This window comes from Falco biarmicus, chromosome 2, assembly GCF_023638135.1.
Source record: "Falco biarmicus isolate bFalBia1 chromosome 2, bFalBia1.pri, whole genome shotgun sequence".
NCBI classification, from domain to species: domain Eukaryota; kingdom Metazoa; phylum Chordata; class Aves; order Falconiformes; family Falconidae; genus Falco; species Falco biarmicus.
The window spans coordinates 70,465,555-70,482,795 of record NC_079289.1 but is presented as its reverse complement, the minus strand read 5'-3'; the positions used below and the strand labels follow the sequence as shown (position 1 = coordinate 70,482,795).

General features: G+C 39.6%; 1 protein-coding gene across 1 annotated transcript in view; it reads right to left on the bottom strand.

The window, feature by feature from the left end:
* The window catches only part of TSGA10 (testis specific 10), a 28,328-nt gene extending 13,479 nt beyond the window's left edge, over positions 1 to 14,849 (bottom strand). Inside the window, exons 1-9 of the mRNA XM_056329088.1 lie at positions 14,748 to 14,849; positions 12,513 to 12,722; positions 11,731 to 11,796; positions 10,185 to 10,385; positions 9,551 to 9,706; positions 9,036 to 9,209; positions 8,805 to 8,882; positions 5,890 to 6,041; positions 4,355 to 4,470 (exon numbers count right to left, since the gene is read on the bottom strand). Of these exons, the coding sequence (XP_056185063.1) occupies positions 4,355 to 4,470; positions 5,890 to 6,041; positions 8,805 to 8,882; positions 9,036 to 9,209; positions 9,551 to 9,706; positions 10,185 to 10,385; positions 11,731 to 11,796; positions 12,513 to 12,722; positions 14,748 to 14,849 (1,255 nt within the window). The remainder of the gene's footprint in view (positions 1 to 4,354; positions 4,471 to 5,889; positions 6,042 to 8,804; positions 8,883 to 9,035; positions 9,210 to 9,550; positions 9,707 to 10,184; positions 10,386 to 11,730; positions 11,797 to 12,512; positions 12,723 to 14,747) is intronic.
* Positions 14,850 to 17,241: the final 2,392 nt, after the last annotated feature.

Here is a 17,241-nt window from a genome sequence, read left to right as displayed (position 1 = left end):
CAGGCTGTAAATTAATCTTTAAAAATCAGTGTAATTAGACTTATTGAATGATATTTATTAACCACTTCCAGGAGGTAAAACATGCAAAGTAAAATGATCTGTAGCTCAGTCTTTCAGGGGCATCATAGTATAAATTCACATTGTATTTTTTCCACAGAATCGTTCCCTATTTCAAAATACAAGATGAAAGGCACACTCAAATTTCCACGTATTTTTGGATGCATGGCTCTGGAATCTGCTAAGACAGTGATCAAACCTGGCTCTAAAGAAAATTCTGATAGGGCAGCTAACCCTGGAAACCATTTCCAAGCACATTAAGGACAAGAAAATTATCAGGATTAAGTCAGCATGGCTTCACCCAGGGAAAGTCACGACTGACCAACTTCTGTGATAAATTGAATGGCCTGGTAGATGAACGGAGAGCAGCAGATGTTTAGCTTGAGTTCAATAAGGCCTCTGACACTCCCATAAGATACACAGATGAGCTGTTGACATATATGGGCTGGATGAGCGGACAGTGAGGTGGATTGAAAACTGTCTGAATGGCCGGGCCCAGAGGGTGGTGATCAGTGGCACAAAGTCTAGTTGGAGGCCAGTAACTAGTAGTGTGCCCCAGGGGTTAATACTGGGTCTAGTTTTACATCTTCATTGATAATCTGGATGATGGGGCAGACTGTACTGTCAGGATTTTGCTGATTACACAAAACTGGGAGGAGTGGCTGATACACCAGAGGGTCATGCTGCCTTCCAGAGGGTCCTTGACAGGCTGGAGAAACAGGCTGCCGGGAACCTCATGAAATCCAACAAAGGGAAGTGCAAAGTCCTACACCGGGGGACAAACAACCCCAGGCAGCAGTACACACTGGGGGCCACTCAGCTGGAAAGCTACTTGGCAGTAAAGCTGGGGGTTCTGGTGAACACCACGTTGAACATGCGCCACCAGTGTGCCCTTGCTATAAAGAAGGTGAATGGTACCTGGGCTGCATTAGGTAACATATGGTTCCCTGCTCAAGGGAGGTGATCCTTCCCATCTACTCAGCTCTGAAGCGACCCATCTGGAATGCTGGGTCCAGTTCTGGTCTCCTCAGTGCAAGAGAGACATGGACATACTGGAAAGAGTCCAGCAAAGGGCCATGAAGATGATTGAGGGACGGGAGCATCTCTCCTATGAGGAAAAGCCGAGAGAGCCAGGACTGTTTAGCCTGGAGAAGAGAAGGCTCAGGTGGGAATCTTATAAATATATATAAATACCTGAAGGGAGAGCATAAAGAGGACAGAGCCAGGCTCTTTTCAGTGGTGCCCAGTAACAGTATAAGAGGTAACAGGCACAAACTGAAACATAGGAGGTTCCGTCCCAACATCAGGAAACATTTTTTTACTGTGTGGGTGACCAAGCGCTGGAACAGGTTGCCCAGGAAGGTTACAGAGTCACCTTCCTTGGAGATACTCAAAATCCATCTGGACACAGTCCTGGGCAACTGGCTTTAGGTGGCCCTGCTTGACAAGGGAGGCTGGACAAGCTAACCTTCAGAAGTGCCTTCCAACCTCAACCATTCTGTGATTCTAAGCAAGGGTGTGTTTCACCATTTTACAGAGAAGGAATGGAGGCACAACGATCAATTAAAAATGCTATCTGATTATTTTGGGTGCCCAAACTGTGACCTAAATTTTCAGGGTAGAATGTATTGCATATTCAAAAAAAACCCAAACATGGATTGCTGCCTCAGCTGTGAGTGCTCAACATTTCTGAAAACTAATAACCAAAGTCTCAAAATCAGGCACTGTGAAAAGAGGTCAGATGTATAGTTAGTGAGCAATTCTGAAAAGCTCCCCAAAATTCTAACATACAGACAGCAATAGTATAAAATATTGTATAACAATATTTAACAGTTTAAATAGTGTGTGCTTTCTTTCTGCAATTACCTGCTTTATTCACTGTATTTTCGGCTAAGAAGGTCTGACAGACCAGCTTGCTTCACTAGACAACACTGATTTACTCCCTACAAAACTCTGCAAAAGTTGGTGCAAAGGCTTCTATAGAAAAACACCACATGATAGTGTAATTAAAAACAATGGCATAAGTTTTAAAAACCCCACAACCTGGAGTTTATTTATTAAGTAGTACAGACAACCTTAAAACTGGCATTCCCAACTTCTTAAGTGTTTGTCTCGGAAATAAGCTGCTTGAGTGAAAAACAAAAAGCACAATTTGGATTCCCATTGTGTGTCACATGACACATAAGACAAACCACTGGGGATTATACTGCTGTTCTCTCTGCAGACAAGCACTGGAAAGAGACACTTTGCCAAATGTACCTTCTCTTGTCAGCAAAAATAATGTAACACAAGTCTTGGAAATCCCTAGCTCCATTCCAGACTCCTAAAAGGGAAAGCATTCTCTAGTGGGCACACACACTTTCTTTCCATCTTCTTCAATTCTACCTCTCCAAGAAGATAACATTAGCTGCTAATCCTTTCTCTTCACTTTGGTCAGCCCCAAGTCTTAAGGCTTCTCATCCTAGACTCCTTCCCTATTAATACGAAACTCCTAAACCCACATTTTCCATCTCAATCTCCTTTTAATTCCAACCTTTCTCCTGCTTTCAGCATTATTGTCAAAGTCCTAAATATTCTCTGTGTGTAGCTGTGCACAGGTTCTAGTCGCAGTGCATGTCCAATAGCTCCAAGTCCTATCTGCAATCTCTGAACTAGTTATCCAATTTTGAGGATCTTTCCAGTCTCTTTAACCACTTCGTACTAGCTCTCCTCACTGATGTCTTGGATCCTTCTTCACTCCCTCCCTTCACTATTAATTTTCAATCTCTGATTTCTTGCATTGCCCCAGCTTTCCCTGGTGCCACATCCACACTTCTGTTTCTCCGTTCACTGACTTCCAATCTCGCTGTTTCATACTTACAGTCTCCTTTGACAACCAATCCTTGTTGCAAATTCTTGTCCGGCCAATATCCCTATTCTCTACTTGTCTCCTGACTCTTTATTAACTTTACTTCTCCTACCTATTTCTCTAGGATTGGGCTGCCTTATCAAACTGTAATTGAAGTATCCTCTCCTTATTGATCTGGCAGTTAAAACCTCTCAACTTTCTTCTCTCAGTACATTTCTCCCCACACCTACACTTCCTCTCCTTCAGCATCGCCCACTGTTATCCCTGTGGTCACAGGATAGTAACAGAATACAGACAGTCTCCGTTAATTTCAAGATTCTTTGCCTGGACTTGCCTCACAGCACTGAAAAATGCTAATGAATCTAGATTGGAACATGCTTCAGTCAGATTATATAGGAACTCAGATGCCAAATTCTGAAAAGTTTCTATTCAGCTTTAATGAACTGATTTTTCTGTTGGTTTTTTTTTTTTTCTTAAAATACATTTAATTCAGATACATATCCTGGGAATGATCAAAAGCATGCAACAACACATAGATTGACATGCCTATCAAACATGAAGTCCCTACTTTTTTACTCTGCTACACTCCCTACTGTACCAGAAGTATCCAACTTTTAAAACAAAGTATGTGGATTTCAGTGTGGACAAAGCATACTTTTCTGTAGCCTTCTCAGGAGTGGCTTAAACATCTTAGCCAAAACATTAAAAAAACCTTAAGTTCACTTGAATGAAATGCTTATTCATATGAATGAAATGTTTATCTCAAGTGAAATATTTAAAACCAAATTACCAGAGTCTGAAATTTGTAAATAACCAGATATTTTAATAGCAATAGTCAGCTCTAACATTAGATGAAATTAGCTATAATTAACTTTATTTTCCCTTCACAAATTCAGCACTGTTTGTGATTATGTCAACTGCATCTATAGAACACAGTAAAATACTGCTAACACAATGCAGTTGCAATTTTGGAAGCAGGAGCGTATTCCTTGGCACTACAGAATAATTCCTGTATCCACCTCTTTTAGTTTCACAATACAAAAAAGGTGCAACATACAGTGTAGGATACATACTATAAAGGATGGATGTTTTCCTGATTCCATCATCATCATCATCTTATGGTGCTGAGAGGTGCAAACACGACCTTGATGGATCACAAATACAACTGATATGCTCAGACACTGCACATTGGTACCAACACACATTGTTTGGCTGACAGTCTGTATTATCACTGAAACTTACTTGCAAGAGCTTTATTACATAATTTTAAAATGCAAAAACCTTCCAATAATGAAAGAAAACAATTGTTTTGCACTTGAAATGTTAAAACTGTCAAAAGTGTATTTATTTGCATTCAACACTTTTTCTTTCAACCCATAAGAAAAAAAGCAGTAATAGAATAATTCAATAAAATTGAATTCTATTACAAAATTTGTATCTGTCACTCACCAATTTTTTCATTCAAAAGCATAATTTTCTCTTGGGTAAGTTGCATTTCATATTTTTTCTTAATAAGGTTTTGCTGAGCCTCTGAAAGACTCTGTTCTGTCTTTTCATTCAATAATCTGGAAAAGCAGAAGCATTAAACACGACAATTCGGATGGTTATATGTTAATTCTTTTCCTTTTTGAAATGTCAACAAAATTGCAAAAGTTAGGAAAAAGTAAGATTCTCCTGCATATTTTAGACAATTGGGGATATTTTATTAATGTTAACCTTAATCCATGGATATTAAAGTCTGAATAATACTCCTGTATAAAATCACAGAACAGTAAGAAGAATTACAGGTGGACGTAAAAATGTCTCAAAAATTATTAAAATAAAAATCATCACTTGGGACATAGATTGGAATGCCTGGCCTATTTCCAGTTAGACCCAAGTCATACGTTTGAATCGTGTAGTAATATTAATGATTCTCAAACTGTTAAAGAAACTGAAGAGAGCTATCAGCCTGGTTTGGGGGAGAAAAGCAAAAGGTATTTTAGCAGCAGTAACTAATCCTCAGCAACTAAATTTTTACAGTATTCCTAAATCTGACAACTTATTATAAAGCAGCAATAACTCAGGACTGGATTTGAAAGGGAGTTCATGTTATTTTAGAAATCACAGTACCCATAGAAAGGTATTGTGGGCCAGCATAATATTGCATGCTACCACCCAGCATTCCCACCAATCAAAATCCAACAAAAAAACTACAACACCCATGCGTCAACTACAACGGTGACTTGTAAGGACACACAGGTTTAGGAGAGTGTCTGCCTAACTGAATTATATTTAAGAAAACACAAAAGGAAAAAGTCACAGTATCTTCTCTTGCAGTCTGTTCACTCTGTAGCCTAGTTCAGTCTGTGATCTAGTCCTTCGTATCTCTCCACAAACACTTCATGTGATTGATCTTCCCTTCCAGTCAGTAAATTACCTTTTCTGTCTTGCACTCACTAACCTATGCTTTATTACCTAAAGGCTTTGATTGAGTTTAGTCCTACTACATGCTTCTGAACATGCTCAGGAACTCCAGTTGAGCAGCAGCCCATAAACCCTACACAAGGCTTCAGTTTTATTTCCCCTCATGAAAAAGCTCCAAGACTAAGAAAAGGATGCTTGAAAGTAACTACATGTGGCACTCATGTGTTTGCTTGCCTCTGTAAAAACAATGAAAAATCAAAAAAAAAAAAATTTTCAATTCATATGCAATTTACCAAAATACATCAGTCCCTACAGTTTCTAATAGAAAGCTCCTAAATCTCTCAGAGTAAATTTTACTTTTTCACTGAAGATGATTTTCAGCATACATAATATCAACAAGCCAAGAACATTTACATACAGATAAGCAACAAGGAAAACAATTTAATTCCAAAAAGGATAGCTCATAAGAACAACTATCACAAATTCCTTTCCCTTTGAGCTATATAACAGTTATGAAAACCAATGAATATAGGCTAACATTGCTTGCCAAACTAATGCAATTATATGCTTTTACTTACCTCAGTGAAACATATTCAGCTTTCTGTCGGCTCAGCTCAGTTTCAGAGTCCCGTGCTGCTCTTGCCAATCTTTTCATCTCAGTTTCCAGAGAATCAATCGTGTCTTTCATCAGCACCACTCTGGACATCTGTTCTAACCGTTCACTATCTAACTATAAATATAATGAAATATTAAAAGCCCCCCAAAAAGCTGATTTATACATAGAATTTCTTCAATTAATTCAAATACTGCTCTGTTTTTAGCACAAAACTTTTACTGAAGAAGAAATATGCAAGTATCTCATTTACTCAGGGCCTGATTCCAGGTCTACTGAAGGTAGTTGGCAAAGACCTGCAACGTGATTTTCACGTCCTCTGAAGGACAATTTCCTGTCTTTCAGATCTCTGGGAATATTTGAATTCATTAGTGCAAATTTTAGGTTGGTAATTATGCCCAAGGGCAAAAATGTTTGATATTGATCAACATTAAAAGTTTGCAGTGCAAAATTATATAATAGAAAACATTAATATGAGTGTATGAAGGGACAAATCCCAGTTTGGGATACAACACTACCCATGATGGCTTTAGGGCTCTACTATGTTGTATAGCTATGCTGACAACCGGATAGAGAAATCACCGTAGAACACTTGCATAAAGCTCTATATGACCAAGTTACCACCATGAGGCCTTTAGATCTGTACCTAGACAAAGAACAGCTCCAAAACCTCTTGCACAGACTCCAGCAAAGCTAGTTTGAAATCTCCAGTTTAAAGGAAGATGTGTTTCTTTATTACAGGGGTCCTCAAACTACGGCCCGCAGCCAGACACACCCCCCCAGGGTCCTCAATCCGGCCCCCGGTATTTACAGAACCCCTCCACCCACCCCCCCCGCCGGGGGTTCGGGGGGGAAACCAAGCAGCCACAGATGACTGCCTGCCGCTTCATCCATGCGCCGGCCCCCTGTATACAAAGTTTGAGGACCCCTGCTTTATTAAATGCTTAAACTTAACATTCAAAGAACTGTCCTTTCAAAATTACTTGAAATGGCTCTTGAGGTAAAAAAAATCTCTACCTCATCCCTCTTCTCATTTACTGATTCTTTCGGTACTAATTTTTGTGTTACTATAATCAAAAGTCATACCTCTAAAGAGCAAGTCAGTAAGGCTCTGGTACATAGTAACTTTTTCCATATTAATGCTATAAATTTCATATTGATGTACTGCCCTCAGAGGGTACCAAATGAACTCAAGAAATAAGATGATGTACCTAAAACAAGACTATTCCCAATATTCACTGCACATCATATGTCAAGCGTGTGATTAAAGCTAATTTACTACTCAGAGTACTCAGAGCTATTTAAGCCTACAGTGTATTCTTCATTACAGATGCACTCAGTGTACTATTATAGACCTTGGCACTACACTTACAAGCTTGGTAGGATTTAAAAGGCTGAAGGGGAAAAAGAAAATTAAATAGAATTTATAGTCACAAGATCTAGAAGAAAGATACACTCCAGAAATCAATGTTAATCTATTTAAAACTCGAGTTCTACCAAGACTGTAAATATATTGAAGATTTATATTGATTTTATTAATGTTTTCATTTTCTGTTTTAGCACCATATATTAGCAAACAATTGCACACACAAGTAACTTAAAACAGAACCGTACAATTACATCTGTTTTTGGAGCATCAGGTCTTAATAATATACAATCATAAGATAATTCACACTGGAATGGACTCTGGGAGGTCTCTAATCTAAACTCCTGCTCAAAGCAGGGCCAGCTCTGAGGTCAGGTTGCCTGGGACTTCGTCCAGTCCAGTCTTGAAAGTCTCCAACAATGCTGGGGACTGCTTGACTGTCCTTACGAGAAAGAAGTATTTCCTTGTGTGTTCAGCCTGAAACCTCCTCCTTTCAACTGATGCCCATTGTTTCTCATCCTTCCACCATGCACTGCTGTGAAAAGCCTGTTTCTGACTTCTTGATGAGCACTGGCAGGTAGGACTTGGGTCCTCCCTAAGCCACCTCTACCTCAGGTGGAACAAGCCCAGTTCCACTAGTCTCCTCTCATAGGGAAAGTTTTCCAGCCCTAAATATTGTGGGAGCTCTATATTAAACTCACTCCAGTTTGGTAATGTGTTTCTTGTACCATGGTGGCAAAACTGGATGCCACGTATTCCAGGTGTGGTCTAATGAGTGCTCAGTAAAGGGGGGCAATCACCTCCCTTGAGCTACAGGCTGTGTCCTGTTTATACAGCCTACAACACTCTTGCCCGCCTTTGCCACTAAGGCATACTACTGGGTCACGTACAGCTTGCTGTATACCAGGGCCTCCAGGGCCTGAATTTTCAGCAGAGCTGCTCCCAGACCCATTGGCTCCAACCTGTACTGGTGACAATGGCTCTTCTTCCCAAATTCAGAACTTGGCATTCATCCTTGTTGGACGTCATAAGGTTCCTGTTGTCCATTCTTCCTGCCTGTCTCAGTTGCTGGGGATGACAGCCCTGCTCTTAAGCATATCAACAGTTTTCCCTAATTTGGTGTCATCTGCAAGCTTTCTTTATGAGCCTGCAATTTTGTTGCCTCCTTCAGGTCACTGATAAAAACGTTAAACAGGACAGGCCTCAGAACAAACCCCCATGGTGCTCAATGTTAACAGTCTCCAAGCCAAATTAAATGCTACCTGGTAAGACTGACCATCCTATCAATCTTTTCCCCATCTAGCTGCCCACCCATCCAGACCATAACATCCTAACCTGGATACAAGAACACTGTGGGTAACTCTCAAAAGCCTTGTTACAGTCTTGGTAAGTGACATCCACTGCCCTTAGCCCATTGTTTCCTGACAGAAAGTCAGGTTGGTCCTGCAGGATTAACCATGAACATTACCTGTATTACCACATTTACAATTCCAAAAATAATTATTTTCCCTTACATTTTGAATAGTAGTTTCTAGCTCTTCAATTCTCTGTTCCAAATGAGCCTTTTCTTTAAACACAATCTCTTGGGAAATCTGTATCAAACAACAAAATCACATAAAACCAAGTCTGAACTCAACACAGACATGTAATGCCATTAGCTCTCTGGATTAGAATGGAAATCTTTAGTCACCAATTACAGCACTAACTTTTCATGTTAAAATAACCTGGAGGGGGTGGAATCAAACCTTTAACTGCTCCCTGAGGCTGTCACGTTCTGTAGTCATCCTTCGGAAATCTGACAGTGCTGTATCCCTTTCTATCTCCACATGTCTTAACATAGCTTGAGCTGCCACAGCACATTTAGGAGTCCTAGAGCATTTGATAAATTCCGGACAAAGTTGGGAAATCTCTTCCTGTGCCTGTTTTTAAAAACAGCAGCATAACAGAAATGTGGAATAAAAAATGTAAAATATTACTGTGACAAATGGCTGGTAATGCAGAACATCCCAGAAACTGTGTAGTATCAAAGATGAAGTAGTAATTTGCGCGTATATTCTTTGATTCAGGGAAACACTCTTAACTCAGGACAGCACTCACAAACTTGTATTTAACTCTCAGAACCAAATTACAGAATTTCCATAACTTTTTTTTTTAAAACAAATGCTTTGCACTTTTTCTTTTTCACACAAAAACAAAAGTAGGATTTTTATCTTGTACATCATCTTATTTTAATTAACCATACAAATATAAACAAAATTACCTGTCCATAAAGACTGACAATGCTGTCTCTCTCAGCTGTTAAAACTTTGAAGTTACCATGAATTTCTGCCACATGGCGCTCATATTTTTTCAGCGTTGACTTAAGTTCTTCACGTTCTCTCCATATTTTCAAAACTTCTGGATCAGAACTCACTCCCTTTAAAGAATAAGGTGATAAGTTTAAAGCAGAGAAAAAAACCTTGATATGTTTTCTTCTTATATCTGATTTGGAAATTTCTATGAAAGATTTAATAAACCTTCAACCTAATAACCTCCAGATAGTCAAGACCAAACATACATATTATTTAGTACTAAAGTAGAGATATACATAACATTTGTAAAATACACTTTTATTTTGAGCAGCAAATGTCTACCACAAACGGTACTAACAATCATGTTAATAATTACTTAAAATTTAAGTAGTTGCCAGTAACCATTTCAAGTGATATACATGCATGCAATGTAAAGCAGCAGTTAAGTTCACATTATTGACCCGCTCCCATCTTATGCATCCTTCTATTTATAATCAATTAGTTTTTCTTCCTGGTACTTATGGCTTTGGTAGTTTAGCATAAGATAAACCAACATTCTAAAAAATGCATTCCTCCTCTTTCAAAGTGTTTTCCCAAGCTTACCTGGATAGGTGATTTTTTTGTTGACATGCTGCCACAAGTAGAAGTTTGCATAGGACTTGAAAATGCGTTTTTAAATACCTTCAGCAAATTCTCAGTCTGACATTTATAGTAGTCTCTGTCCTCTTCCAATGTCTTAATAAAGGCATCAAGCCCTGAAGGTGACCTCCCTTGCTTTACTTCAGCTTCTGTTTGTAGAATAACCTGCATGTGCAGAAATGAGAGAATTAATTCACCAAAATAGAATTTTTGTAACATTCTTTAACTTTTAACTTCTCAATGTCTGTATTTTCTCTTTTTTGTTATGTTGCAGGATATGTCTGAATGTCTTAAAATGGATCTAACAGGACAGAGAAGGACATAAAAGCTAAATGTTAATTAACCAGGAATATATCTGTTCAAAACTAAGGAGGACAACTAAGTAGATTTGTATTGGAGTATTTAATGCATTTTTAAATATGAAAGAAATTAGGTCACTATGTTTGCTTGAGATCCATGAAAGGTCTATTTTTGAAATGGAAATAAAGTAATGTGCAAATAAGTATACAGTTGAAATCCTAAAGTCATGTGTGAGCCTAAAACAGATTTTGGAGATGAACTGCAATGCCAAAGTTCAAAACTGCACACCAAATCCCTCTCCATTACAATCTATCTGTTGGTAGATGGACTCTTGAAAGTTTAAGCACCTAGGGAATACTAAGCTCTGCAAATTTAGTATTATTTTTGTTAAAACACATGCAGAAGTAGGTGTTTAAAACCCTGAAAACTTATAATTACCTAAATCTCTCAGTAAATCTAGCTCTCAAATCTCAAGCTTTCTGGCTGAAGGATCAAAACCTGTCCAAGAAAATTGAGCAGCAAACTCTACGTGGTCAGAGTGGTTTTTTTCCCAGAGCTGGGTTCTTTGCAGGATTGTGGCATAAGCTCAAATATCATATACAGGAAAGAAAAAAAAAAAACCAAAACAACAAACCCCAAACTACAACCATCCCGCTCCTCTGAAATTTGAGACAAATATTTAAATTACAGTACAAAATTATTGTCTTGAACACATTAAAAAATTCCCTCTAAATTTATAGTGGAAGCAAGTGAATGAGTCCACTTAATAAATTCAAATGTTAATTTAAGTTAGATTTACCACTGGCAAATATTTCTACAATTACAACATTGTGTAAATTTCAAAATATTCCAATAGTATCATAACACATTAAGGAAGACAGAATACCAAGAGACAATTTTTAAAGAAAAAAAATGTTACTTCTGTTTTGCAAGGTATTCAGAACAGTCATATGCAATTTTGTAAAAAAAAAAAATATTAAGATTGTCAAAAGCAAAATCATTACAGGCTAGCTGCAAAATATAAACAGATACCCATCCATCTAGAGACAGAAAACTACAAATGAAAACAGACATGTTTATCCATTCCATAACTTGTCTGTTATCAGTGAAAACAAAGCAAGTGAAATTCACTTATACAAGTATTTAATTTCATGTGGAAATGACCTGATTTCATAGCTACATATATACTAAGGATACATGTTTAACTCACAGATTTCAGTGTTTTCACCGTGTGTTCCAGCTTCTTTATCTTGTTCTGCTGCTGTTGAACTTGAATCTACCATAAAAAATGAGAGCAAGAGATGCATTAGTTTTGGATAATCATTAGTGCAAATCCAGCATTTTAACTCAACTATTCTAGTCCAATTTTGTGTATGTTTTCCAGTTTGACTAGGCTGAAAACATACTATTTAGTAACAATAAACTTAATCTAGAAGGGAATTCGTTAGAAGTTTTATCTTCAGATGCAGTACAGGATTAGGAAAAACTGTAACAGTTGAGTTACTGTCAGGTGAATGAATGAAAAAGGAAGCATGGAACACTTTTCCCAGAACTGTCTTACTGAGAAACTTTGGAAAACAGGGACAGTTTGACTATACCTATGGGCTAAAGAAATATGTATGTAGCTACACTAACGGCAAACAAAGAATATGCTTTCTCTCATCTCACCACTACTACTAAATCACATAATTGCACGTGCATAGAACGCAATTTTCCATTATCCTGGAAAATCAAAACCAGTTTTCACTGAAACCACATTCTTTCCAACTGCAAGCATGATTTTAATCCTTGCATCATTCTACACCTGAAAAATAACATACTGCCAGCACCTACTGCTCTTCCGTCCCTGCAAATATACTTCAAAGCAGAGATGAAAGCTAGAAATTCAGACCAAAAGGCAAAAAAGGAAAACCAACGCCAAAACAGTTGCCAGAATATTAGCAAACAACATTAAAATATCACTGCACAATATTCATTCTAATAAGAAGATACCTTTGCTTCCTCAAGCTCCTTATCAGCAGTATTCAATAGCAATTCTTTTTCCAGCTGCTCAGATAGTTTGCCAATTACAGCCAGTTCTTTATACAGACGATCACTTTTACAAGTGAACCTATCCACTTGATTTTCCACCACTTGCTTGTTATCAAGAAGTTGTATGACATGCTTCCTTAGCTCGTGGTTTATCTTCTTCAGATCTTCAGTCTGTGAGGATAAGGAGGAAGTGTTTTACTTAATCTTCAAGGATTTGCGGAGAGTATTTCATAATAAGAAGCAATTTATGCTTAAAAAACCCACTAGTATACATTATTCACAAATTAAGAATAGGCACACCACTAGCACCATTTTGAACAGAAATTTTTAAGGGTTCTGGACAATGGAGAATCTGATCCTTAACCTTTAAGTCAAAAACTTTCTCAAACTGTCAAACTACAGTTATACTACTGTAAGAGGAAATACCTCTCTTGGCCTAGCCTCAAGCTTCCAACAGTTACTATGGTTCTGTTAGATTTTAGGAATGCCTTCAATCACCCTCTCTGACTTGGGCTCGTATCCCTTACACATACTTCATAAAGGCCAGCAGAAATGTAGCAAATGAATTATTAAATTGAATTCATCAATAAAATATAAAATAATAAATAAAAATATATAATATAAATCTATATCATAATATAAAATAACATCAAAATGTTAACAATTTCCCTGAAATAATGTCTTTTTAGAAAAATACTATATGGCCTTTTTGTAAGAATCCAGAAGTTGCTAACTATTTTGGCACTAGCAACTTATTGTAACATCTCAGTCTGTAGGACCATTACTGCCTCACACAGCTTTCCAATTTTCTGAGTTCTCAGATTTCCAAAATCCCAGCCCAATCAAGATATGGATACAGTGTGATGCAGAAACTCCATTGCTTGCACACACCGATTCCGTAATGCATGAGGAATCAGTATCACTGAATACTGAATTCTGTGATGTTCACTTGATTCTAACAGTCAGAGAATTTTCTCCAGCCACTACTAGGGGTGCACAAAAATACATTTTGAATTATTTAGGAAGACCTGAAAGATGCTTTGTGGCAAAAAGCATTCTGGGTGGGCTCCGTCCTGTGACATTCTGTAGTAGTTAATTTTGCCACTTCTTCTGTTCTAAGGGTATATAAATATATTAGGAGAGTCAGTGAAAAAATTATGACTTTATTGTCATTGTCATTTTATTTTTATGTTTTCATCAAGCCTGAGTGAGCAAATGCTACTGAATTAATAACAATTAATAACAAATACTCATCGCCATAAAAAAAATCATAAAGCACAACCAACCATCGCTCATGACGGCTTGTTGCAGCAACATAAACCAGGGAGGAGAAAGCTACCATTTAATTTGCTAGGCACAGAAGGATGCAGAAACACATCTTTTTGTATTTCAGCTACATCAAAATAGAGGAAATACATGATACTAAGAAACACGGGCATAACTTAGGAATTACCTCTATTTATCAGCATCCTCTCAAATATATAGCACAGCCAGAAACATTTGTAAGTGTTCAAATTTTGTTCAGTTCAGCTGAATGTAGGGATATTAAGGTAGTTATCATCAACGCACACTACTGTCACGTTTTCTTACAAAACCTCAAACACTTTGAAATACAAGAAGGAAGAGAAAGACAGAGTGCTTTTCTGGCAGCTTTCTCAAAATAACTATGATAGAGTTGCTGGAATGAGTCCCTCAGTGAAAGATGAATGAGCTGCAGTGAGAGAGGGTGGGTGGATGGCAAGCACACCAGTGCCTCACAGCACTGTTCAGTGCCCGACAGTCTGCTCTTGTTACAACACAGGATATAGCCCACGGGTCTAACAGCAGAATATGAACATCAATTACCCGCCAGCAGGAAGTTATCACCACCAGCACAACCACAACAGTTTCTCTCCATGCCCAGATTCAAGAATTTCAAGGAAACCTAGGGCAGCTGGTTTGATGAGCAATTTCCCTACCACATTCAGCCTCATCTGAATCAAATCTCTGCCACTGATCATCAGTCTGACCATCAGCCTCAAGGTGTTTTTAAGCACCAGTGTAAGTGATAATTTTGTTCAGGAGTAAGCTGACTTAATTTTGGGTACCTACAAAGAGGCATTGCTAGAAAGTGATTCCTGTGATCAAATTTAGGCACGCATCCTGAAATTAAACATGCCCTAGGAGTACCTCTGACAATAAAGACAGCCTAGATACCTCTATTACAGCCATCATCACCACTGACTTGCCAATTAGATGAGGTGAATGCCATCCTAGCATTCTGTTCTCTTTGGAAGAGGCACTCACAACTTTCTCCATATAATATGCATTGCCCTAGTCTTTCCAGAAAGGGAAGAGAACAGATCAGAGTAACCTTCAAGGTACCTTCAGCAGCTGGCTGAGCATTGTAGTAATTGCTAGGCCCTTGGATTTTTGTTATCTCTAAGAAAATATATGGTTTTAAGTATCTGTCGTTTCTGCAACATGGCAAAGCAAGAACTTTAAATCATGGTTAATAGTTTAGTGAGGAATGGAGTCTGCGCAGAGACAAGAAGTAAAAAGTTCACGGGAGGAAGACTCACGATCTTCATCCTGAAGACCCCCAGATGACCACTCCTCAAGGATATTGTGCAGGCGCGAGATATGTAAATGAGTCCCCAGAAGTGTAATGAATATCTAAATGATTTCCCAGAAAATGAATGAATAGGTATGAATAGCCTGTATAAAGAAGGGACTGAAAAGTCCCCTAGGTGCGCATGATTTTGGTGGAGCAATCCCCCATGCACCCAGCGCTGCCGAATAAAGATATCCTCAGCTCACAAATTGGTAATTGATTCTTTAAATCAGCATCAAGGACTCAAATTTACAGATAGAGTACATAGTATTTGCTCACTCACAATACCACTTCTTCCTCAACTTGTGAAAGAGCACTTTTTGAAAAACATAGTAACAGTTATATATCCTAACATAACTATTATTTATGCTTGCTGTAAAGTGTTAGGACTGAACTACTTCTTTGGACACATTTTACCACCGTCCTCTGAACTGTGATAAATGCAGCATCGGCCTTGCCAGCGGGATGGCACCTCACACGAGGCCGCTCTGAACATCACGCAGCCCCACGGACACCTGCAGCACGCCTTGTAGCGTGACCAAACGAATTCAGACTTAGTAAATTTTTTGGACTGATGAAGTCCCCAGAACTGTTTCAAGATCCATGTATGTCGGAGATGAACCATTTAAGATGCCCTTTCCCCCTGCTCTCCACAGCACACACGGCAACAGTACCTGGCATGCCCGCAGTCCCGGCCGCCGCCCCGGCCGCTCGGCGCACACCCCACCCCAGCGAGGCCCCGCCGCTCTCTACCTTGGGGTGACGCTCCGCTCTGCCCCTCCGGCGCCCCGGAGAGCGCCGGGCGCTCATAGCAGCTGCTGGGGCCCAGTGAGGCACCCACAGGCCCCGACGACTGCCGCCCTCCGCGTTCACGGGCACCGGCCAACGGGGGCGGGGCAGGGCGGGGCAGGGCGGGGACCGCTGCGCCCCACCGGTTTCCCGCCCCTGTCTCCACAGGCCCAGGGGCGGCCCGCGGCCCTCGGAGGCACGAGCCCACGCTGGGGCGAAGCTTCTCCACACCTGAGGTGGGAGGTGGTTCGTCTCCCCTCAGGTAGTCGAGTGAAAGCCGTGGCTGGGCTGGATGGTTGTGAGGAGCCGTAGAAACCGCAACTCCAGCTCCCCCCCGAAGGAACAGCTATCCACAGCCACGACGTTCGTGGAGTACTGCCCTTCCCCCTGGGGCTGTCCCATTTCCCTGAGCTGGGAGTGCTGCTGGCAGAAGCCAAGCAGCTGTGATGGATGTACCAGCTTCTGGCGTGGTACCAGCCCAGCACTCACCTAAGCAGCGTCTGTAGCGCGTGGGCAGTCTCCACGCTTTTATTTGCTTGATCTTGCTTTCAAAGATGACTATAAAACCTGTTGTCCTTACAGGTCTGTATGACCAGAATGGATACAATGCTGTAGTTACTTCATATACCTTTGTTCCAATGTATAAAAAACTAACTCATCCTTTGTTCCAGCACATGAAAAACGTTTAGGTTGAGGTCAGCTATGTGTTTGGGGCCAGCTACTGTTCTTGTATGTAGCTGCTCACCATACATGGAAGTGTTTACTTTCACCAAGGAATGTGTTAAGTGGTAAGAGAGGGTCTGCAGCAGAAAAACCAGGCTGAGCTGGTTCTTCGGTTTGTAAAAGGGTGCCAAGTAAGGGATGTGTGTAAGAACCCAGTGGGTCATGGGGCAAAACACAGAATGAAGAGCAGTGAAGAGAAGCTAACAACTACCAGACCATCAGGCGGCCACCTGGAGGCATAACTGCACAAGCGTAAAACAGACATGATAATATTAACGAAGCCCCTGAGAAGACTCATACATACACAGATAATTTCTGGAAATGTTACGAATATATATAGGTATGTAACATAAAACTGGACCCCACAAAATAGTTGGGGATGCACGTTAGGTGGAGGGATCCCCCGTGCATCCAGCACCGCAATAAATAATGCGTGCTTCTTAATACTATGTTGGTGTTAAGGAGTTTTATGCCCGATTTTCAGTGACAAAATGCTAGAGGCAAAATCAAATGAGAGGTTAGAAATAATCCTAAAAAATCGTTTTAAATTATGTACTGTAATATCTTGTATGAAATTGTCAGTAA